Source organism: Chenopodium album, chromosome 8, assembly GCF_948465745.1.
Source record: "Chenopodium album chromosome 8, dcCheAlbu1.1, whole genome shotgun sequence".
NCBI lineage: Eukaryota > Viridiplantae > Streptophyta > Magnoliopsida > Caryophyllales > Amaranthaceae > Chenopodium > Chenopodium album.
In genome coordinates, this window is record NC_137841.1 from 64,347,746 (window position 1) to 64,371,638 (window position 23,893).

Genomic DNA, 23,893 nt, shown 5'->3' on the forward strand with positions numbered 1-23,893 from the left:
CCAATCGTACTCCACCCTGCACTGCCCAACACCCAAACCCAATCCACCTGCCCACCAGCGGCGGCCGCTCCCAGACCTCCCTCCCCAGGCGTCGGCGCCGATTCCCTCCCCCTGTAGCGACGCCTCCCTTTACTCCCTCCCGGATCTCCCACAACCACAAACCCCACGAAATCCCTAACCGAAAACCCCAAACAGCCCCGATCTCCATTGACAACCACCCCAAGCGCCACCCGCCACCCACCGACCGGAACCCTCGCTGGATACCGTCGCGAAACTCTAAGTCCCTCCGGCCACCTTTGATCTACGCCTCCATTTACCTGCGCATTTTGATGTTAATGGAGTTAGCGGTGCTGTGATCTACGGGGGTGGGAATTGGGTGGTTTAGGGGACGCGAAGGGCAGGGGTTCAGCCTGGCGCCGACGCCAGGGATGGGTCTTGGTGGGCGCAACCGGCGCCGGCCAGGAGCAGGGGGTTGGATTGGGCGGCCAGGAGCTGGGGTGGCAGGGAAGAGGTGGGTGGTGGGTTTTTGTTTAAAAGGGTATTTTAGTCCTTTTGCTTTTCCCTCCCTTTTAAAACATTAACTATGGTTAATATTTTCTTAAAATGCTTAACTAATGTTACCACTGAATTAGTTCTACAAATTATAGATTACCAAAGATAATTAAATATTTTTGTGTTTACCATTGAGAAAAATAAAAACCTGATGAGTACCATTGAGAATTTCCCAAAAAAAATATATATGGTGATGCGATGTATGTAACAAGGTCGACAGTGATGAGATACAACATTGCTAGCAAAAAAAAAACAAAGCCTGTAAATAAAACAAAAAAAAATTGAAAAAAAGGAAAACAAAAAATTAATTAACACACGTGACGACTGATTGAACAACACAACACACTTATCATTTATAGCAAAAAGTGAAAAAACAAAGACCATAAATAAAATCAAAGAAAAAAAAATCATTGACACGTGATGAGTGATCGAATAAACACACCTACCAAACAACATAAAGAGTAAAAAAAACAAAAGAGAACAAGGGTTGTTGGGACATGGAGGGAGTTTTAGGAAACGATATACTATTCAACTATCCTTTTTGCCCGAATCATCTTTTCTCTTTTTAGAATGGTAGAGATGAAAAATTATCTCAAATGTCTCTTTATTTTTTTTAAAAAAATGATTTATTTGGTGCATTTATTAAGCAAGTTTGTCCTTAATTGTTTTTGGGTTGCCTGTATATAAAGAACCATGATATAATCCAAAAAGTACAATGATCAATCAATACTTAACAAAGGAAGAAAAGTTTACCACAATCTTTTTAATAATATTACCATTAATTCGAAATACTATACAACAACAATAGCTTACAATGAATCAACATACAATGACCGTCTTTTTTCACTTCCATGAGACACAACAAGTACACTGTTACGTGGGCTGCTGCTGATTATCTAGAGGTGAATCTAAATAGAAACTTAATTCTACACGGTCTCTTTTTAGAGTGCAAACTCCTACAATTGCCCTCCCAAAGTTGCTGAAGGGGTGGTAACAAATGCTGCTCTCGGGGAATCTCCGTTGTTGCCATCTCCTTCCGGAATCTAGCTTCAGTATTCTCAAGAAGTTACGACATATTCAAGCTCCAAATACAGCTCAATTAGATAGTCTAGAGTCTAGACTGTAGAGTCAAGTCACGCCATAAATAAGGATGAATGATGAATAATACACTTCCCAAATGTATGTCACTTTTCTAGCCGAGGATGGATAAGTTCTCAAAGGAATCGACTACAATTGTCGCTCATTTTCTTGAAATTGCAATATTGGAAGGTAGCATTCATACCTCTTCAATAACAAGATTGTAGATGTTTCAGGTTTCAAAGCAGGAGGTCTGGGTCACATAGTCACATGTCAATCCACATTTACCAAAAACCCTTCCAAACCTTACCAGCAAACTGACCCAAGGTATAAAGTTGTACAAGCAACGACAAAATATGAGAATCCGCAGGTGATTGGTTTTACCAGAGTACGCAGCAACCCAACTCCGTGAAAGAGAGTTACACTACGTCGTCTACAAGTCAATCTTCATGTGGAACTAGTAGCATCAGAAGCAACCAATTAAGTAATTAACAGATGGTTTCCTTATACCATGATCACGACAATTCAGAAGACCCAATTTTGTCTTCTGGAATTTTGTCAAAGGACACATTCAAACAACGCGGAGCAGTGATACTAGTCTCAACATCCATGATTGCATTATTAGAAGGCAACAACCCATTGTCACAGCCTACAGCTTCAGAAGAATTTGGCACATCAGCACGACCAATTGCCTCAGATGACATTGGGGAGCTTTCACTAGACGCTACTTTGAGAGGGGTGCTTAAGCCATTGCTACCTTCCCCTTTAGAATGTAGCATGAGGCCATTGTAATTTCCCCCAGAATTAGATGGCACTGGAACACTACCGTTTCTAATTACTTTAGCTTTCCTGCAATGGACAGTTACTCTAGTAAAAGAGTTGGAAGGAGCTACACTGGATGAAAATTAGAAAATCTTTCAACTCATACCTGATCATTTTCCGCTTTTCAGCAGATCCTTTGGGTCTTAACATTTCCTCTAAAGCAAAACAAAATATGTTAATGAATTCCAACGAATAACAAAAAAATATAATAGAAAGCAATTTAAAATTGAAACTAGGCTATGAAAAACACCTGATTTCACAGCTACAGAAGGTGAAGCAGTTTTGCGACTGCCCCTTTCTGCTTTAATGGAAGCAATAACAGCATCAGCTGTGGGACCGAGACCCTTTCTTCCCACCAACTTAATCCCGAGTTTTTCAGAGAGGTAATGCAACCTCATATCATCACCACCTCTGACTTCTCTCAACTCAAGTGCTTGTTGTCTAGTTAGCAATGTGTAAACATGAATTTGTTGCTTATCATTGAAATGTGATTGAAGCTGCTGGAAAAGCAATTTTTTCGAATGCATCGTATCAGCTTTTGAACTATCTTGGCTCTTCTTTCTAGGTTCAGTGAAAGTAACCCTTAGAATAACACTTGACTTGGGGTCAGCATTATCCTTCTCAAAAATAACAGAAAAGCTCCCGAATTCTAGATCAGGTTCTCTAAAAAGATCGGCAAGAAGTGAAGCACATGTATGAGCATTTTTGGAGGGACACCTCTCAATTTTAAATTTCAAAGATCGTGAACTAGCATAATGTGCCATGTTGGCAGCTTCTCGAAGACCACTGAGAAAGGCTCCATGCATGGTTGCAGGATATCTTCTTGTTGTTGCCTCTCCGGCAAAAAATAGTCTACCATCTCCCACAGTTTCTGCTAGTATATCATAGTCATCTCCCGAAGCACCTACGGCTACATTAGAATAAGAACCCAGACAGAAGGGGTCGCTGCCCCATCTGGTACAGACTGTTTGGATAGGTTCTGGGACGGTGATTCCTTGTGGTTCATAGATTCCTATATGGATATTTAGAAAAAAAGGACTATCAATCAGTGATGAAATGCAAATCTGAGTACACTGCGAAAATCAATCATCATGCAACCACAGCACAAGAATCCACTACCCAATGAAGACACAACGATGAAGGCCAAGGAAACAATCAAGCACACATTAATATAGCTTCTGTTTCCCTAGTCTACCAAGTTAATTTTAAATGACACAAGTTCTTCAATTTCAGGCTTTCAGCCACAGAAAAAAATCGAGCAGTATCAATACATTAGCATGGTGTAGCCATTATGCCAATAGCTGTTACAACATGTTCTATTTCTTTGTTAAGAAATGGTAATCATTACTAATAAAAATTCGATCAACAATTTAACAGCACATGACATGCTGTATTGCTGTGGGGTTCTCAGTCACACACTCGTACTCCTGCATTTTTATTCTTCACATTTCAGATTTTTAGACCTAACAGTACATAATCTAGTTGTTTTTTCAGGAGCCTATTCCATTTCTTGTAATACGAGCTCCTTTGAGTTCAAGCGATTATCCATTTGTGTCATCAACTGATTTGACTAGTTGATTGTATAAACTGTTTGTCTATAAGTGTTTGGTATATAGTTAATAGCTACTATGACTGTTTGAAATAACCAATAAGGACATCGATACAATTTATTGTTGGCATTGGAATTTTTGATAGCAAATACAAAATATATCATTTTATAATATGGCGAGTCCAAAATAAATATAGGTATACGAAGTACATTTTACTAATAATGAATAATTGAAAGAAATTCTACTGTAGCATTGAAAGAGAAAGACCATTGAAATTTTGTAGATATGACCATTAAATGTAATTTTGAATATTATAATCCATATTCAATTCTCTAACAAATCTAACTCTCCAAGAATTGCTTTACATGCATGAAGACTCCAACAACCAACTAGGATTACATACTATAAGGACCAATCAAGCACATCTATTAGATCTAAACAAAATATTTTTACAGGGTCTACTCGCCAAAATATCTTATTAGAAATATCAATCAAGGTTAAATTTTCATGCATCACTCTCATTTGGTTAAATTTATTAAAATTTCAACATACATTATATATAATGCATGTTGAGCAGAAGGATGGAGAAGCTAAACAGCTAAGAATGGAAGCTAATGGGCAAGTGTGAAGTTTTAAATGAGATTCCAAACTGCTAATTACAGACCACTGCTATATTGAGCAATTTGAGAATCAGCAGTTTGGTACTAATCTGTTCATCAACAAACAATAGGATTATCTGGTTTGACCACTCAATCCGCTAAAGTAGGTCCAAAAGGCTAATTTGAAGGCAACACACTGTTTACCAAACAGGCCTAAAGTCTTTTTACTAAAATTATAACGATTAGCAACAGCTGTTTCACAGGACAAAAAATTATATTTTTGGACAAGCAGAAAGATAAGTGAGGGATTTTGTTCATAAACAAGAAATACAGAATATAACTGATATCAGATACAGTAATGTGGAAGCCGATGATTATGAACGCACACCAAGCGAGAGCTTGAAGCAGAACCGCTTGCTTCAAGTCATGAATAATGTGGTAAGAAACTGAGAAGGATTTCATACCCCTAAGAATTTGAAGAACATGCGTCACAGCATCGGTAGGAGGCATTGACTCAAACTTGTGTGCAGCTTCTCCAGCAACTAAAGCTATTAAAAGAGGTCCACCAGCAACAGTTGCATAGCTGTAGAAAAGAAAAAATTCTCCTCGGCGAAGAGGATCATCAGATAGATGACCAAATGTATCAAGATCTGTGCCCCAAAAGACATGGGGGAAGAGCATGGCAACTTTGTTTAAACACCCAAAACCCAACCTCTTTATTCCGTCAAGTTTCCTCTGAGGTAGCTCAGGTACGAACTTAATGGAGCCAGATTTCAACACCCCTAATGGGACGGTGCACAAAACCATTTCACCTTCAAAAACTTGGTTTCCAGCAGTGACCTGAACACCATCACTACCATAGCGAATCGAAGTAACTGTTTTTTCATACATGATTGGTACATTTTCTGTCAAAGCATGCACCAATCTTCCATTTCCTCCAGACAAAAAACAATGATCCCCACCCATGTCATAAGGGTCATCTTGGTCCCAAAATGCAAGAGAAAGCTTCGAAAGCAAACCAGCATTTGCATATTCTAAATTTGCAAAGTGCCAATTAAACAAGTTCTTCTCCTCATCGGTAACTGATTCCCCACACAGTTGACTAAAGGTATCCAATGCAGCCCCTAAAGATACATCCTGTGAAACCTCCCCCATCAACTGCCGCAAGCGGCTAGCTTTATCCAGAAGCTTATTAAAAGCATTCTCCACCTTAGAATCCAAAATAGGGTCAACTGGTGATCCATCAACACGATATATAGGGCACTTATCCCTTATCTTATGAAGGGAATACGCCAATTGCCGGGCCAAAATCCCAAGTGGATTGCCAAGGGTACCTGTCAAAACACTCCCCCCTAAATCTGCAGCAGCAACCTTATTTGATCCCTCCATCTTCTTTGTATAAACCCTACCTCCAGCACGCTTCCTTCCCTCCAAAACAGTCACCTTAAACCCAAAACGCATCAACTGCCGGGCAGCTGCCAATCCAGCCAACCCCGCCCCAATAACAATAACACTCCCCTTACTAGGCTCAATCGGAAACCTTTCCTTAATCGCCGGTGCAACCCCGAAATTAACATACCCATGAGACACCAAAAAATCATACGCGGTATCTAAAAGCCAATGACAATGCTTCGGAATAACATTAAGAAACATCTCCTTCGAAACCCAATTCGACACATTCTCCCTCCATTTCGTAATTATATGATTCCTAATCAAAATATAATTAACCTGTTCAATCCCCCCAACTACTGGCAACACACCAGCATCAATTTCCTCATCAGTAACAGAATCAGCAGGAAACCCGGCCGTAAGCGCGGTCAGCGCCTCGGCCGTAGCTTCCCGATTAATCACAATAATATCCTCAGACAAATCTACTGAACTAGGGTTCAATTGCAAATTGGGTTTCGAAAATTGGGCATTAACAGAGCTACCATTACTAACACCAACAGAATTACCATAAATTTGAGGAATCGAAAATACCTGCTTGTAAGAAGGAAGCGTACTCCGAGGCCTCCCACGACGTCGTTTTCGAGGGATAGTGAGAGTGAGAAGATTGCTGGACGTACTGGGCTCAGAACAGCTGACATTGAAGCTCGAAAACGATTGAGAAATTAAATTCGAATGTTCAATTGGATTATTATTGTCATTGTTAGGGTTTAAGTCATCGGAATTAGGGTTAGGGTTAGGGTTGACAAAACGATCGAATTCGAGGAGGTTATCGTTGAGTGAAGAGAAGGAAGAGTGGTTGTTTTCGGGCATTTTGGAAGTGATAATGAGGAAGAAAGTGTTGGAATTTCTTTGAGTTATTCAAGGAAGACAACAATGGCGGAGGAGAGAGAAAAAGATGTTTAAAGGAGATGATCCTTTTGGTATTTTGGCGCGCCACTTGCTGCGTTTCTACCATTGACAAACCTTAGATGAAGCCCATGCGATGGTTTGTTTGATTTTTTTTAAATAATGTTTTTAAAACTTGTTATGTATTTAGATAAAATTTCTAATATTAAAAGATAATATATATAATATTTAATTAATTTAAACTTAAAAATCTCATTCGTCAATTTTGCTTACATGGCGTTTAAATTATTTAATTCTAAAAGAAATTAATAATCTTTTATTTAATTGGCTACTACTAAAATTTATAATCCTACATGGTGTGCTAAGAAAATTAGATCCTACGTGTCTCTCTAAAAACTCGGGAAAAAGCTCCCCTTTATATATATACTAGTTTTGTGCCCGTGCGATGCCCGGGTTGTTTATGAAGTCGATTTAAATCTATCCAACATGGCGCGACACTCAAATTTAATTTTATTGAAATTAAAACTCTAAATTAATAATTTTATCCTAAAATTCTATTTAAATTTGATTCAAAATAGAATTCTAAACTAACTTTTTTTTATCTTATGAAGTGTATTTAAATCTATCCAACGTGGCTCGACACTTGGCGAAAAGTTAGAATGTCAAGTGTCGCTGCCTCGTGGCCTGGCTAAAAGTTTAGCTTTATATATTAGTTATTATTATATGATATGATGATATGATATGATATATTAGATTAATCATAGATGATTAATTGGGGGTGTTAGGGCCATTTCATATTCACTAAATTAAGATGAATTAAACTAAAGTGAAATGAATTGAACTAAATTGATTAGAGCTTAATTGAATAGAGCTTAACGTATATTTTACGAGAGAAGGCAATTAGTAACTTATTGGAGCTGAACTGAAATTAAGCTAAAAAGAACAAACCCTTATTATGCCTTGTTTATTTCACCTAAAAAGCTTAATATATATACCTAATACTTGATTCGAAAAAAAAAATAATATAATGTTATTATGGTGATAAAGAGCAAAATAGGGGTAATGAATTAAGTGTTCGAGGGTTTAATTAAAAAAAAATATATTAAGTGTTCGAAGTAAAATTTCATAACCAAAAGGCTTAGTTACCGGGGGTTTGATAACCAAAGACAAAAGACAATAATCTAAATTTAGTTTATTTTGTGGTGTTTGGCATAGCTTTTTGTCTGGTTTTTAGCTTTTGACTTTTTAGTTTGATCAAATTGCCAAAAATTATTTTTGGTTATTGCCTTTTTTTGTTGGGTTTTAAACTGGTTTATCAACTAAAAGCTAAAAGCTAATAAAAGTAGCTTTTTCTATTGACCTAACTTTTCATTAAGAAACAACTAACAAGCACAATTAATTTTGCCAAACACTTTTGCAAGCAACTGGCTTATACAACCAACTTATAAAGTCAATTCGTATAGCTAATATTTTTAGTTGGTCAAACAAGCCAAACAAATTAACCAACAACCGATTGTGAAACAACCCCTTTATCAATTTCTCATGAATACAATGAGTTAGTCATGCAGCTATTGACAAATGAAATACTTATGTAGTATTCCACTTCATATCATTTTTATTATAAAAGCATGCGAGGTTCATTTTTTTTGTCTTTTGTGGTGCACAAGAGATGTAAAATTGTAAAGTGGTGCGAATAAACAAAAATTGAATGAGACAAATTAATTGGCGCATCCATTTTATTATATGAGGCAATCTTGTTTTCAAAAAAAAAAAAAAATATGGAGGGTCCAATTTTGTTCATGGTATGTCTAGTCCTCTAGTGCATAGAACCTTAAAAGTAGTGGTTTGCAGTTATGGCTTATGCATTATTTGCCCCGGATTGTTTGGCTAGGAAGATCAAGATGTTTATAATCAGTATGCTAATAAGATCAGGAGAACGAAGATAGTTCGCCCCTGATTGTTTGGCTAGGAAGCTCAAGACGTTTATAATCAGTAGGCTAATAAGATCAGGGAAACGAAGACAGTTTCAAATTTCTAGAGTACATTCAGTTTTGCTATGGTCACGGATGAAAGAAAAGCTGCCATCAAATGTAAGAGGAGCTTTGCATTACCTTGTTCAAGCATCTAAGCAGCTTTGCTGGCATAATTGTGTTTTCAGGTGGGATATCAATATAAACTATAAATTAAAACTTCAAATACCTTACAATTACGCGTCAACTGAACTTTGGTTGATTGCTCATCAATTACATGAGCTGCAAGTATTGACTACTCAACACCCTTTCGGATTTGAAAGTTTTTCTCACATAAAGCTTTGCTTACATAAATCATTGGATCTATCCGTGATATTTGTAAGTTAGTTCGTTCACATGTATTTTTGTTTATTTTGCTACTCCGTTCAAGTTCAGTAACTCTTTCTCGGCATTTTACAGCAATGCAATGTTAGTGTGATGTTTGAATCCAATTCACTCTTCAGGTTCCACTGTTTCAGAAGCTCGGATTTCATCAGCCAAATACATAATCACTCATGCAGCTTCTGCTTCTGAGAATTCCAACATTTATTTACCTCCTATGTGATCTATAGGTTTTAGCACTATAATTCTAACTGGCAAATCGGGCACATTCTTATCCATCTTTGAAGTTTTCCAACTTGATCAATTTCCACCAGGATCCACATGTGAATTGCTACCTATAGATGCCGGTGTTAGCAAACTTGCATTGCAGTAGACAAATAAACTGAGCCGACAAGGAAGTTTACCTGCAAATATTCCACAAATAAAGCACTGTGATTAACAAGAGTCTGGTAGAGTGGTAGATAAGGTTTATATAAAGAATGATGCTGAAATCACTAAAACTTGCACTATGAAACCCAAAATAATGCATTGGTTGCAAAATATATGTCAAACTTTTCACTAATAAATGATCATTCTAAACCAAAAGAGAGAGAACACAAAACAGAATTTATAAGCGTCCAACAGTTATTTTAATGGAAAAATGAAGCAAACAATAAATCCAATAATCACAAGGTTTGGTATGCAAATCTATATCTATATCTATACTTAGTATTTAAAAAGGCAAACCAAAAAAAACATGTGTCATCATTTTATTACACTTCCCTATCTTCTTCTTCAACTCAACATGCCACATGTCGTTTTACATTTTTTATTTTTTATTATACAATTTTTCTTAACTCTTTCATTAAACACTTCATCTTCATCTCCCCTCTTTAATTCAACCTTTTTAATTACTCTCTTTGATTTTAGTCTCTCCATCTTCTTTCTATTAAGTCTCATTTTAAATTAAAGTCTCAAAATTTTTATTTATTTAATTATGTTTTTATTTACATATTACACTCATAATTATTTATTGGTATTTTCTCACTGGTCTCTCAATTTAATTTTCTATGAACAAGCCGTGCATTGCACGGGCCAGAAGACTAGTTCTTTCATAATACTCATGACCGATAACAAATTAATGTTCTAAAATGTTCCATTTATGTGAACAAATAGTTAGACCCATTGTTCACCGAAGTTGTCAAGAAAGCACCACCAGAAAGCACACTTGGTTATAGTATACCATCTATATACACCAAACTACCAACCTGGAGTTATGGAAGATTTCTACGTTGTTGTGTAATCCAAGCATCATAGTCTTGTAACAATTGCTGCAAGAGAAGAGGAACAAACCTGTCCAAGAGTGCCTGCAAAACTCTGCATGTGAAGAACACTGAATAAGCATCCACAAAAAAGTTCAAAAACAAGATAGATGTAAAGCTTTTCTTGATGACGAAAGTAATAATAGTAGTACTACTAATAATAATAACTACTTTGTTCTAATTATCCACATGTAAACTTTACAAAAATATGATTTTTTTTTTTGACAGGATACAAAAATATGATATTATGAAAGTATAAATCAAAATGTTTCTAATAATATCCCAACATGACTATTTTTTTCTCAAATATAAATTATCAAAGTTAGTCACAGTGACGTATGTGAATACTGTATAAGTCAAAATATTGTAACTATAAAAAAAACGGATGAAGTATGAACACATGATTCCCCTCTCCCAAAAGGGGGAAAAAAAAAAACTCCACTTAAAAGTTAAACCATATATAGCTGATACCCATGGATTAAGGATTTGGAATTGTTGTTTATAAACAGTCTAGGCAGCCTATATCCACTCAAAGCAAGTCAAACACAAATCAAGCTGAAAGATAAAAATGATGCAGTGAAAAGACCTTTTTGTCCACTAATCTACTTGTTACATTTAATACATGCATTCGGCTCATGTTGCACACTGTATAGAATATAACTGCTAAAGGAGAAGCTATATCACAAAATGGAAGTGTATAAGATGAAAAGATAAGATTAATTTGCTTACAAATTTCCAGGGCGTTCAACAGTAGATACAGGCAACAGTGTAAAGGGCCTATTGTAAATCTGCATGCAAAAATATATAGCTTGATCAGCCACTGCCAAAGAGTAAAAGATGGGATACATCACTGTCGCAGAACTTGATGGGAAGTTATAAAGTTCAGTGAACGAAAGTCGTTCAAACAAAAATAAATTTTAAAAACAGAATCATGAATAAGTAATTTTACAAAAAAAATGACAATGCAAATTGATACTAAGAAAAAAAATCCAAATTAAAGTCAAACAAATAGCAACTTTGTATAATGGTCTATGATAACATTAGCAATTTAGCATCATAAGATTTTTTTGGGTTGACACTTGAGGTTGATAGACAAGTGAGCGAGAAGCCAGGAAGGCAGCTCTTAAATCAACACAGTAGGTGAATTAGATAATGAGCTATTGATCAGTGTTCATCAAAGACATGAATGTCACGATAATAATGAGTAGTAGATAAAATAAAGTATTTTCATACAGTTAAATTTGAAAGAATTTTAGTACATAGTTTACTTACTATGGTGCTAAAGCAAATGGATTGGTTATATGTTCAGTATTACTTGGGGTTTGGAACGATAAACCAAGACAAAGAGGGTACTTGGAAGGACAAATAGCAATATAGCACCTAAAATTAAAGGGGCTTAACAAGTCAACAGAAACTATTATTATAGATTTATAGTTGAAATCACATAACTAAAGATTAAATTGGCTTTCTTTTAATGACTGGTCTTGCTTCTCATACGCACGAGTCATGATCAAATTGGTTGCTAATGCATTAACAAAAATGTGTAATTTTCACAGACATTCCTATTCCCAGGAGTCCTATACCATACATCATATTATTGTAGATGCAAAGAATTTGATTTCAAAAAGGGCATCTACAGAACAGAAAAGTTGATTTTTAAGTAGAATCATCCTAAAACAAGGTTCAATCTTCCTGTCAAAAAAAAAAAAAAAAAAAAAAAGGTTCAATCTTGAGCATTTTCATAGCATTTATTGAGCACTTTGACAAAAGAATGTCCCTAACCACCAAGTACATGACCATCAAAGTGTAGCACTCGAAAGATACAACACTTTCTAATCATAAAGCTATTGATGAATACACATCAGATCAAGACCTCCAGAAGCTAGAAAATAACCTTCCCAGTTAAATTTATTAACAGAAATGTCATAGGAATATTTTTCATTAAATGTATTGAAAGGAAAGGATTAAGACCTCAAGAGTGATATTCAACTTCACATCAACCTCCAGAAATGATTCTGAACCAGTTATGTTCCAACTAATGAAATTTTTCATGGTTGCTGCAATCAAAAGCAGACATTAGAGATAGCAGATCAGTCAATTGAAATCCAGGATGCTAACAATTTTTGCATCTACAATCTTGACATTCTAGAGGGAGATTGTAGTTGCAGTAAGCAACGAAAACAATATCTATTCCAGAAAAATAAATATAAATATATATAAACAAAATTTAAGGAATAAAACTCACAGGTGAAACCAGCAGATATTAATCCACCTTCTTTTGCGCGTGTGTGCATGTGTGTAGCAAGTCATAATTCTAATATTTTACTTCCAAATACATATGTTTAGTTCAGTAAGGGATATCCTCTGAAAGTCTGAAGGGTACAGCAGCAAGTGTTAATAGATACATTTAGCACAGTGAATAGATTTGGATTCAAGCCAACCTGAGAAAAATTGGTTCTGGTTCTCCACTATTTCTGAGCCCTCAAACTGCAATGCACAAAAATGAAATAAGTGGCTTTTACATAGATAAGTTTTCTACTTTTCTCTTTGCTCATGAACAGGCATAAAGCAAGAATTGAGTACTCTAACTGAACGTACAAGTTGGCAATTTCCTTTACAAAATATGGCAGCCAAATTGAGAATGAAGCCTAAGGTGTCATGGAATTCATCATACCCTAGCCATTTTTACACAATTATTTCCTATTTTCCTCTTTAATATGTGTTCCTTCACAGCCACATTTATTGTTCAGTTACACCAAATCTGCAATTCCTATGCTGTTCCCGTTCTTTGGACATCAGTCAAAAGAACAAGGAAATACCATTATCGTTGTTATTGTGGTTGATTTTGCTCTAGGAGAGGTCATATATTCTATTGATGAGTGAAGAAAGACCTTCTAAGGAGAAAGACAGGAAAGAAGGAAAAACCTCAAGGATGTTCTAAAAAAATAAAATAAAGTACAGCACCTTTATAATTTAGTAAAGGCAAGCATAAGCAGAAAAAGGAACATGTAAAATGGAATATTGATCATGCTAGATTTCAGTTTTATCGGGATAAAACCAAGAAAATTTTAAGTTGAAAAGCATGACACTACAGTATATCGAAACAAACACAATGCAGAAAGCACCTAAATAGAGAATCTTCCTTTCCATCCAAAGCCCCAATACATTTACACTCATACAATTCATGTGCTTCAGTATATCTTTTCTCTTGTTCACAAATCACTATAGGCACAGGAACGCTGCACTAATAACAATTTACTTCTTCATGTCCAAACCAACATTCTTTTTAATTAACTTTTTAGCCACTAGTTTGCAAGTGGCAAACAATTGTGTCCCTCACTCCCCAGTCCCCCACCCCCGGAAAAAAATAATAATAATAATAATAAATGAACCTTTCGCAATTAGCTCAAGATTTCAACTAACCTTACAAGACAGCAGCTCAACAATGCAACATTCACTGGCTGGAGTCACTTCCAAGTCCAGGACAGGGGCCACCTCAAAGTTCAGAAGTTGGATTGGTGGAAGCTTGCACCTACAAAGATAAAACATAGGAATGTTATGTCCACAAATTTCCAGCATAAGGACATTAATGAAGGCATCAAAATTCCAGCGATCTTTTTGAATGTTACGGTGGGTGGTTGCAATGAAAACTTTTTCTGTTTTCGTGGTCAAAATGTGGATGGTTTCTCTAATAATCAAATTGATTGTGATCAGAAATTCAGAAGTAATTTGAATCATCCCAAGGATAAGGCCCAAAGCCTCTCCCTGTTAATTACAATGCCATGGTTCTTTTGTTATAATTAGTGCTTTAAGCCGGTCTGCTAAGATAAACCCACTAACTCACCAAAGAATTTTCAAAGTTTAGAATGAACAAAATTCTAACAAGGTACCATACCAGTATACCACTAAATGTCTCATAGTTCAAAACAGGCCCAATCTTAGTGATTGTTCCATTTGGCCTCCACAAACCCTGCTAAAAATGGTTGTCAATGTATGGTTGCAACTTGCAAACCATAATCAGTCACTTTAATCCAGGTCAAAAAACTCCAAATGTGCTTGATGTAACATCTCTTCGTTAGATGGTCAATTTCTTTCTTTATTCTTCTAATCCTACGTTTGAAATTGTTTTCATGGTACTAGGCAAGAAAGGAAAGTAGTGCACCATTTCTTACCATTGTTCAATAATTTATCATCAAGCGGAGGGAAGCAGGGTATAGGAGGGCATAGTGATCCCTTTACATTATCAATAGATCAGAATGTGCATGATAAATTTCCTTCCTCTCCACTCCTAAATACTGAATCAAAGAGCTCAAGGAACTCTGATCATGTCCCCTCCTACCAAGCTATCACAAATAAGTGGCACAATGATCGAACAAACTGGCTGATGACATCAAATAAAATTTATAAATTCCCCAATTTAAGAAGATTGTCTAAAAATTAAGTCATATTAAGCAGTTACATGGCAGCATGATTACAATTTCCAAATAGACAAGAATGGTGTTTTTGATAAAAGTATACTGACAGTCCAAGATGATTAATTTATCGAACAAACTTCACAACATGATATCTAAAAATCATAATTTTGAGAAACATAACAATAAAAATCCCCAAGAATGATAGGTTAACCAAGAAAACGCAATGATAAAATAAACATGATTGAAGAAGATAAGAACCAAGAAACAAACAGTACCTATATGTGTTGGTATCGATCAGAACATAACTTTCAAGAGCATTTACATTAAGCATTGCTTCAACTCCAGTTGGGTGCTTCAAAAATTGACTAATGTGGTACATTTCGCCAACACAAGCATTCTTGTACGAAGGCAACTTGATTCTTTCCTTCTTTTTGGCTCCTAAAAGAGCCCTTTTTACTTTTGAATTGGTAGAATCGTCTTTAATAACTTGGATGACATCAACCACCTTCCTGAAAAACAAGATTGTCAAACTCAATAACATATGTCTGCATAAATTATGATCATCATAATTAATGAATATAAACACAAAGGACTAGACATCAAAACTGTGAAGTAATCTTAAATGCAACAAATATAAGGTCATCAAAGCTCAGAAGTAGATATTTTTCACCCATGAATTCAAAGGATAATAACATCCATTACATATTCATAATCTTATTAAACTATGCAGCACAGAAATAGAAACGTTTCGGAAACAAGAAAGCCTCAAGTCACAGCCAAATCCAGACTTCATTAGCATGGAAACAATTGGGGTTTCGAAACGAGGAAAATATCAAATCCCAGAATTTTCGTGCTTTGAAGGTCATAACCAATTGATGAGAATAAATCTCACAAGATTTCACCAATTATATTGTCATTCCAAATACTTTGTAAAAAATATTTACCATGATAAATCCATAAATCACAAATAACACATCAAATACAATTTTCCTTCCCAAACCATTAGAAATTAAAGCTAAAATACAATCATTTAACAGAATTGTTGAATGGCTGATAAAGTAAAGTACTCACAACTGAAAATATAGGACAATAAAAGTACACTTATCGATTACATTTACACAGCAGCTCCCTGCTACAAGTACCTACTATTCTACCCATCCGTGAATCCGTCAGTTGTCACATTACTAATTTACATTACACTATGAACATGACTACTAATTTCAACATTTGGAATTTAAACTCTCAGTGTATTCTATTATAGCTAGAAAATTTAAAATAACAACTTTTACATAAACTTAATTTAAACGGATAAATCATGCAAATAGCAATAAAATAAGCGGAAATTAACTTGTAAATCCCATAAATATAAAAAGGGGCCATTTATTTGAAATTAAAATTGCAGAAAAATAACCTGGTAGAAGGGAAATTATAGAAATTGGTAGGTAATTTGAAAATTTCATGGCTTCCACAATATCGCATTTGCATTTGCTCCAAAATTGGCAATCAAAATTACAGAACAATTGGGATTTTGGGAAATTGCAGAAATCACAATTTGATTGATTGATAGATCCTTTTCTATTCAGCGAGAAAAGAGAGGGTTTTTTTTGGAGAAGTAAAGAAAGGATTAAGTAGGATCACCATTTTTGTGTGGAAGACTGGAAGTGATCTCATGATGATGGATAACGATTGCGACCGATTTTTTTTAGTACAGAATTTAAGGTATAACAGTCTGTAACAAGTCTAATAACTTGTACACTTTTACGAGAAAATGTTAATTTGAGGGTATTTTTGTATTTTCTTAGCTTTACCCCCTTTCTCTCTTCTCTACCTACACCTTCAACCCACTTGTCACCACCTCACAACCCTACGCACCACCCACTGCACGACCACCAACATCACCGCACGACCACCGTACTTCCGTTAACACCATCGCGCGATCACTGTATTATCGTTAACACCATTGCGCGACCACCACAACACCATTGAAACCACCATTTCGACCATTAGCGCCACCGCCACGACCATTAACATCGCCGCACGAGCATATTCCTTCCCCTAAAGGGTTAATATGGCCCCAATTTTACATGTTTTGCAACTAGGGTGTCTTTTGTTTGCCCGGTCGAATTATAACTTCGAGGGTGGTCCTGCAACTATGGCTGAGTAAAGGAGTGAGTCTGAAGTGCTTTGGAAGGGGAGGAGAGAGAACAAATTGCTTTTGGAGGAGAGGAGAGAAAGAGCCATATTAACAAAGTTTGTTAATATGGCATATTAACTGGGGGCAGCTCCACTTTTACTGTCCCGATTTTAATAGGGTCACCACTCATCTCCTTAGAGCAAGATTATTGAAGAGGATATTTATATCGTCTTTTTTACTCTCTCTCCTACAATTAGTATTATATACTCTTGGATAATAGTACATACTCCCTACGACCCTACCCAATATACTTGAGTTATTTTACCTAAGTCTTACGTTATTTTATTTAAAACCTTATGTTATTTTGCTAAAATAATATGTTATTCACTTATTTACTTCAACATCATGCATAAAAAAACATGCATTTATAAAAATAACATGTACTTATTTAAAAAACAACATATACTTCGTATATAAATTGAAATAATAAGAGGTTCACATCAAAATAACATGAATTTATAAATCTATAGTACAGCAAAAAGGATCAATGTTGAAAAAAACATGCAAATATAAAATAACATATACTTATTTTAAAAATAACATGTATATAAATTAAAATAACAAAAAATTCATATTAAAATAACATAAATTTTATAAACTTGGAGTACTATATGCTCACGGTACTCCAGGAGTAGCATAAAATTTGCGTCTCTCCTATCAACACATCGTATTTTATTTCATCTACATCATTTTTTACTATCTCTTTCCTCTTCCTCTTTCTATTTCTATATTTTTTCATACGTCAAAGAGAACGCTCTCTCTCAACAATTGTTGTTGCGTTCTCAAGACTTGAACCAAATCTTTAGTACCTTCTACTTTGACATTTTGTATTTACCTCCTTCTTTTGAAATTGCGACTTAACCTCCTTTCAGTTCTTTTTGTTTTTTCCATTTGAAAGTTTTATTACTCTCTTGTATTTTATTGCTTGTTTCATTTTTTTGAACACAAAATTTTAGGAGAAATGATAAAAAGTATTATTTTATGATGGAAGCCTAGTGGAGAGGAAAATAGGAAAATATTGTTAAAATTTTCTAAAAATGAAATGGAACAAGTAATAAAATATGGCCGTAAAAAACGGAGGAGGGGTATGAAAGTAGCCATTTTGGTAATACAATAATAACTCGTCAACTCTTCTTCTCAGCTTTCTTTTTCTTCCTTTGCAACTGAGGCTCCGTTCTTTAGAGTTGCTCTGCTTAAGAATAATAATTAATATTGAATTATTATAGTTTAATAATTAATATTTAACAATTATAATTAGAAATAATATTTAATAATAACAATAATAATAATAGTAATAATAATGATAATAATTATAATAATTAATAATATTAATAATAATAATAATTGATTTTTTATAATAAAAACTAATATTTAAAGATAATAACTACTATTGAAAGATAATAATAATTAATAATAATAAGTAATTAATATTTAATAATAATAAATAAATAATATTTAATAATAATAATAAATAAATAATAGTTAATAATATTATTTAATGATTATAATAATGCAATAATAATAATAATAATAATAATAGTTACAACAACAACAACCTAAACTTAGAGGTTCAAACCGTGTCTAGCAAACTTGTCCAAGCCACCAGGGCTAGACAACCTAAACTTTAAACTAGTGACATCAACCCCACCAATTTCTAATAGTTTATTACTTAGATTATTTTGTTATTAGTTTTGTATGAAAAATTAGTTTTCAATTTGTTATTTAGGATGACCTTCAATAACTTCAAAGCTACTATATTTAGTACAATAAATTGAATGAACACGAGATAATATTATTCGTTGATTGAATTGATCATTAAATTTTACAAAAATAAAATAAATTAAAGGTAATCTCCACTTCTATATTTTAATCATTTATCTATCTTGATCGTCTTTATTGTTACATTCTTTATTATTTTCCTCATCCTATATCCTAATATTTAATTCTAGAAATTCCTATAAAACTCTACGTGCAAGTTAGTGTGTAACTTATAAGAACGGAACGAATAAGAGAGAATAAGTGTAGTATAATATTCATTCATCAACTTATAACGTTCAGAGCTATGGAGTAGGTGAGGGGAAGAGGTGCAACTTTTTGTTAAGAAGGATGATCCTGGGAGTTTTAATGCTAGTTCAGAGCAACTGGGTGTGGCATATGCTGCGCCAGAGAAGAGTCTGGCCAATTCCAGTAAGGTGCAGGGGGAGGTGGGGAGATAGTTGTGGCTGGGAAGACTGTTATTAGGGAAGGGGAAGGTGTGAAAGAAAAAGATGCAGTTGAGGAAGGGAGTGGGAGTGCTAGTAGAAGCAGTGAGGGCATTAATATCACTTTACCATTCATGTTCAGTGCTGAGAAGAAGAAAAAGGGTGTGAAGTTGAAGAAAAGAAGTGGGAGTACTGGTGGAGACGGGGAGATGGAGATATATGCATGGTGGTGAAATTGCTACTAGGACAGTTTTGATGAAGAGAGTTGAGAGAGAGAGAATGATGATGATGGAGAGAGCTATGGAGCAGGTGAGGGGAAGAGGTGCAAGATCGTCCCGCATGTGCAACACTCATCCTTATTTCAGACGGAGGTTGGCAAGGACCAACCCCGTCAAGCATTATGAGTATATTATGTTGGAACTGCCGGGGTATGGGCAACCCCGAGACAGTTCGTAGGCTTCGTAATGGAGCTCTACTATTGCCCCTGATCTGGTTTTTATCTCCGAAACCATGATTAGTAAAGATGCGGTGGAGAAGGTTAAGGATAGAATTGGTTACACTAATGCATTTGGTGTAGCTAGCAGAGGGAAAGCAGGCGGTCTATGCCTATTTTGAAATGAGGAGGCGACCAATTTTACTTTTTTTTTTACTCCCAAAATCACATATGTGGGGATGTTAAGAAGGGTGAGGTGACGTGGAGGTTTGTGGGAATATACGGATGGCCGGAGGCCGAGAATAAGCATCATACATGGTCACTGATTCAATACCTTTGTGATGAGACGAATATTCCGATCATTATTGGAGGTGATTTTAATGAATTGCTGTCATACGAGGAGAAGGTAGGAGGTTCGGATAGGGAGAGGAAGGAAATAGAAAATTTCCGAGAGGTTCTTGATACTTGTGAGCTGCGAGACTTGGGGTTTGAAGGACAATGGTGGACATGGGAGAAAGGGAAGACAACTGATACTTGTGTTAGGGAGAGACTTGATCGATTTGTGGCCTCTTCATCTTGGTGTGATCTTTATCCGAATGTTTTTGTAGAGCATCTCCTTCGTTACTGTTCAGACCACACTCCAATTGTAATTCGCTCGAAGGAACAAAGGAAGGGGAAGCGTAAGAAGAGCATCGGGTTTAAGTTTGAAACAGCGTGGCTTTTGGATGAATCTTGTGAAAGCGAGGTGCGCAAGGCATGGTCCAAGGCAGAGGGATTAGATATGGTCAGCAAGCTAAACTGTATGGGCAGGAACCTGATGGAGTGGAGTAAAACAAAGTTCGATGATCTGGGGCAGCAGATTATCAAAGTTGAGGACGAATTAAGGGATGAGCAGAGGAAACCGATCACTACAGCAAGTTGTGCTAGGAGTGTGGCTCTTGAAAAAACCGTTGATGATCTTCATAGCAAACACGAAGCCTACTGGTTCCTAAGGTTACGGGTTCTAGAAGTGCGTGATGGTGATCGAAATACAAGCTATTACCACCATAAAGCCTCCCAAAGAAAAAAGAAAAATAGAATCAAAGGGTTCTTTGATACGAATGTCGTCTGGCAGGAAGATGAAAAGAAATTAGAGCAAATTGTGAGTGCTTATTACTCTGATTTGTTCACGTCTTCTAACCCCCAAGGCTTGAACATACAGGAAGTTTTGGAGCATGTTAGCGCAAAGGTCACTAATGAGGATATTGCAGAGTTATTGCGCCCTTATACGAAGGAGGAGGTGTACAAATCACTTTAACAAATGCACCCGTGCAAGGCCCCGGGGCCTGAAGGAATGCATGCAGTCTTCTATCAACGCTTTTGGCATATAGTGGGAGACGATGTGGCAAATTTTGTTTGCAACATTCTTCATGGGTCACTGTCATCAAGTATGGTCAATGGAACTAACATTGCTCTTATTCCTAAGGTTAGTAAGTCGACGTTAATGTCTGAATTTCGGCCTATTAGCCTATGTAATGCATTATATAAGTTAGTTTCAAAGACCATCATACTTAGACTCAAAATCATCCTTCCGAAGATAGTCTCGGAGAATCAGAGTGCATTTGTGCCGGGAAGACTCATTACTGACAATGCCCTTATAGCTTTAGAGCTTTTTCATACTATGAAAAAGCGAAGTCGTGGGAGGAGAGGTACGATTGCTCTAAAGCTTGACATGAGTAAAGCTTATGATCGTGTTGAATGGGGTTTCCTCCGAAAGTTACTCTTGACGATGGGGTTTGATGAGAGATGGGTAAACTTGATCATGGAGTGTGTGTCGACGGTTTCATACTCTTTTTTGGTGAATGGTAGAGTTTGTGGTACGGTGTCTCCGTCTCGGGGGCTCCGATAGGGGGATCCCCTATCCCCGTACATGTTTATTTTGGTTGCTGATGCTTTTTCTCATATGTTGAATAATAAAGTACACACGAAGGAAATCCATGGAGCAAAAGCAAGTCGTAGTGGTCCTACAATTTCACACCTTTTGTTTGCGGACGATAGTTTACTCTTTGCTAGAGCAAACCGAAGAGAATGCGAAGTGATAGTTGATATTCTCAACAAATATGAAGTAGAATCCGGTCAGAAAATCAACTATGAGAAGTCGGAAGTTTCATTTAGTAAAGGGGTGAGGGCCGAGCAAAAATGTGAATTGATGGGTGTTTTGAATATGCGACAGGTTGACAAACATGAGACTACTATTGTAGGTCGTTCAAAGAAGGCTATTTTTGGGGCTATAACTGACAGAATCTGGAAGAAATTGCAGGGGTGGAAAGAAAAATTGTTGTCCCGGGCTAGGAAGGAAGTCCTCCTTAAATCGGTAATACAAGCTATTCCGACGTATTTAATGGGGGTTTATAAATTCCCTTGTTCGGTGACTAATCTGATTAGATCCGCAATGTCTCGGTTTTTTTGGGGTGATAATGGGACTCGTAGAAAGGTGCATTGGAAATCGTGGAAGCTGATGTGCACACCTAAGTGTTTAGGTGGTATGGGTTTTCGGGATTTGGAAGTCTTCAATGATGCACTTTTGGGTAAGCAAGCTTGGAGGTTGGTCACTCGGGAAAACTCACTTCTTGGCAGGGTAATGAAGGCTAATTAAGTACTACCCGAAAAGTTCCTTCTTAGACTCCTATTTGGGGTACGATGGAAGCTACTCTTGGAAGAGTATATGGAGTACTAAAGCTTTAGTCAATGAAGGGGTGATATGAAGGGTAGGAAATGGTGCAAGGGTAAATATTTGGAGTGATCCTTGGTTAGCGGATGCGGAGGGGAGATTTGTGACAAGTGAGGAGACAGAAGGAATCAGGTGGGTGAGTGATCTAGTGGATATGGATACGATGGAATGGAGGGCTGATCTTATTTCTACGATCTTCAATGAGAGGGATCAGCAGCGTATTCTCTCCCTGCTTCTGAATTCAAGTGCAAACAATGACATTCTCACTTGGGCGTTCTCAAAGGATGGGTTGTACTCGGCAAAAGACTGCATATATGCTTGGGATGGGATGTAATTTTGATGCCTTCCACCTTGCTTGGGTGAATATTTGGAGGATGGAGGTGTTACCTAAGGTGAAGCATTTTCTATGGAGCCTTTGCACTAATACTTTGCCTACAAAAAGGTTATTGAAAGCGAGACATTTGTTGGATGAGTCACACTGCTCGTGGTGTGGGTTGGATGAGGAGACAAGTGCACATGCTATTTTTGGATGCGAGAGAATGCATGAGTTATGGGAAGATGGGGGCTGTATAAAATTCCTTGATGATTGCAATGGCACAATGTGTGATATGGTGGTGAGGTGGAAGCAAGTGGATGCTAAACTTGTGCAAAAAGCTGCTTTCTTAGCATGGGTAGCATGGGGGGAGCGTAACAGGTGGGTATTTGAAGGAGGAGCCACACCAAACACTATTCTTCTAGCTAGAGTGCAAAGGCTTGTGGAGGAGTTTGGGAAATACATACGGGAAAATGATTTATAAGCAGACTCCAAGCAAGATTAAGAAGAGTCCTTCAAAATGGGTGGCCCCTGCTCATGGTCTTGTGAAGCTGAATGTAGACACGTGCCTTGTAGGAGAAGGATGGGTTGGGTTGGGTGTTGTGGCTAGAAACTCAGCGGGGGAGGTCTTACTTGCGACTACGAGAAGGGTGCGTGCCTGCTGGCCCCCTGAGATCGCAGAAGGGAAACCAATGCTTATGGTTGTGAAACTTGCAAGAAGACATGGTTTTGAAGATGTAATCCTTGAATCAGATTGTCAGACCCTCACCAACAGATTGTCAAATGCTGCAATTTATTTCTCAGATTTTGATGGAGTTTTGGATGATATTTTATCTCTAAGTAGTAGTTTTAATTCTCTTGTTTGGTCTCATGTCAAAAGAGATGGCAATTTTGTTGCCCATCATCTTGCTAGATTAATCCCGTTTGGTACTGAACAAACTTGGATTAATCACGTTCCTTTGGAGATTTCTCCTTATGTACTCTCGGATTTTTTATCCCTTGATTAATACATGAGTCCGACTTCTCTCAAAAAAAAAAAAAAAAAAAAAAAAAAAAAAAAAAAAAAAAAAACTTATAACG

General features: G+C 36.4%; 3 protein-coding genes across 4 annotated transcripts; 1 reads left to right on the forward strand and 2 right to left on the reverse strand.

The window, feature by feature from the left end:
• Window positions 1-1,301: 1,301 nt before the first annotated feature.
• LOC145641981 (protein FLOWERING LOCUS D-like) lies at window positions 1,302-7,011 on the reverse strand. Its single transcript, XM_081693023.1, has 4 exons — window positions 5,065-7,011; window positions 2,702-3,463; window positions 2,558-2,606; window positions 1,302-2,478 (listed from the first exon to the last, which is right to left on the reverse strand). Exons 1-4 carry the CDS (start codon window positions 6,857-6,859, stop codon window positions 2,145-2,147), a joined length of 2,940 nt encoding a protein of 979 aa, XP_081549149.1. The 5' UTR covers window positions 6,860-7,011; the 3' UTR covers window positions 1,302-2,144.
• Window positions 7,012-9,101: 2,090 nt separating this feature from the next.
• Window positions 9,102-17,159, reverse strand: LOC145556251 (uncharacterized). 2 transcript variants are annotated; one of them, XM_081617904.1, is made up of 8 exons: window positions 16,374-17,159; window positions 15,238-15,471; window positions 13,971-14,079; window positions 12,989-13,034; window positions 12,519-12,604; window positions 11,277-11,335; window positions 10,494-10,602; window positions 9,102-9,581 (listed from the first exon to the last, which is right to left on the reverse strand). In XM_081617904.1, exons 1-7 carry the CDS (start codon window positions 16,445-16,447, stop codon window positions 10,500-10,502), a joined length of 711 nt encoding a protein of 236 aa, XP_081474030.1. In that variant the 5' UTR covers window positions 16,448-17,159; the 3' UTR covers window positions 9,102-9,581; window positions 10,494-10,499. The 2 variants fall into 2 exon arrangements, with proteins under 2 accessions (XP_081474030.1, XP_081474029.1); XM_081617903.1 differs by having other exon boundaries at window positions 9,102-9,650; window positions 16,374-17,156.
• A 4,540-nt stretch (window positions 17,160-21,699) lies between these two features.
• On the forward strand, window positions 21,700-23,820 carry LOC145643175 (uncharacterized). Its single transcript, XM_081694329.1, has 4 exons — window positions 21,700-22,373; window positions 22,537-22,830; window positions 22,943-23,198; window positions 23,302-23,820. Exons 1-4 carry the CDS (start codon window positions 21,700-21,702, stop codon window positions 23,818-23,820), a joined length of 1,743 nt encoding a protein of 580 aa, XP_081550455.1.
• Window positions 23,821-23,893: the final 73 nt, after the last annotated feature.

What these genes read in the sequence shown, in the direction of transcription:
- LOC145641981 (XM_081693023.1), bottom strand. Translation starts at nt 6,859, where the DNA reads ATGCCCGAAAACAACCACTCTTCCTTCTCTTCACTCAACGATAACCTC. An exon ending in TGTTCTTCAAATTCTTAGGG is followed by an intron (nt 3,464 to 5,064) that starts GTATGAAATCCT and finishes ATATCCATATAG; the next exon opens with GAATCTATGAACCACAAGGA. An exon ending in TTCTGTAGCTGTGAAATCAG is followed by an intron (nt 2,607 to 2,701) that starts GTGTTTTTCATA and finishes GTTTTGCTTTAG; the next exon opens with AGGAAATGTTAAGACCCAAA.
- LOC145643175 (XM_081694329.1), top strand. Translation starts at nt 21,700, where the DNA reads ATGTTTATTTTGGTTGCTGATGCTTTTTCTCATATGTTGAATAATAAA. An exon ending in ATATATGCTTGGGATGGGAT is followed by an intron (nt 22,831 to 22,942) that starts GTAATTTTGATG and finishes GCCTACAAAAAG; the next exon opens with GTTATTGAAAGCGAGACATT. An exon ending in GGGGGGAGCGTAACAGGTGG is followed by an intron (nt 23,199 to 23,301) that starts GTATTTGAAGGA and finishes ATTTATAAGCAG; the next exon opens with ACTCCAAGCAAGATTAAGAA.
- LOC145556251 (XM_081617904.1), bottom strand. Translation starts at nt 16,447, where the DNA reads ATGCAAATGCGATATTGTGGAAGCCATGAAATTTTCAAATTACCTACC. An exon ending in TATAATTTCCCTTCTACCAG is followed by an intron (nt 15,472 to 16,373) that starts GTTATTTTTCTG and finishes CTTGTTTTTCAG; the next exon opens with GAAGGTGGTTGATGTCATCC. An exon ending in AGTTGAATATCACTCTTGAG is followed by an intron (nt 11,336 to 12,518) that starts GTCTTAATCCTT and finishes TTTTGCATGCAG; the next exon opens with ATTTACAATAGGCCCTTTAC.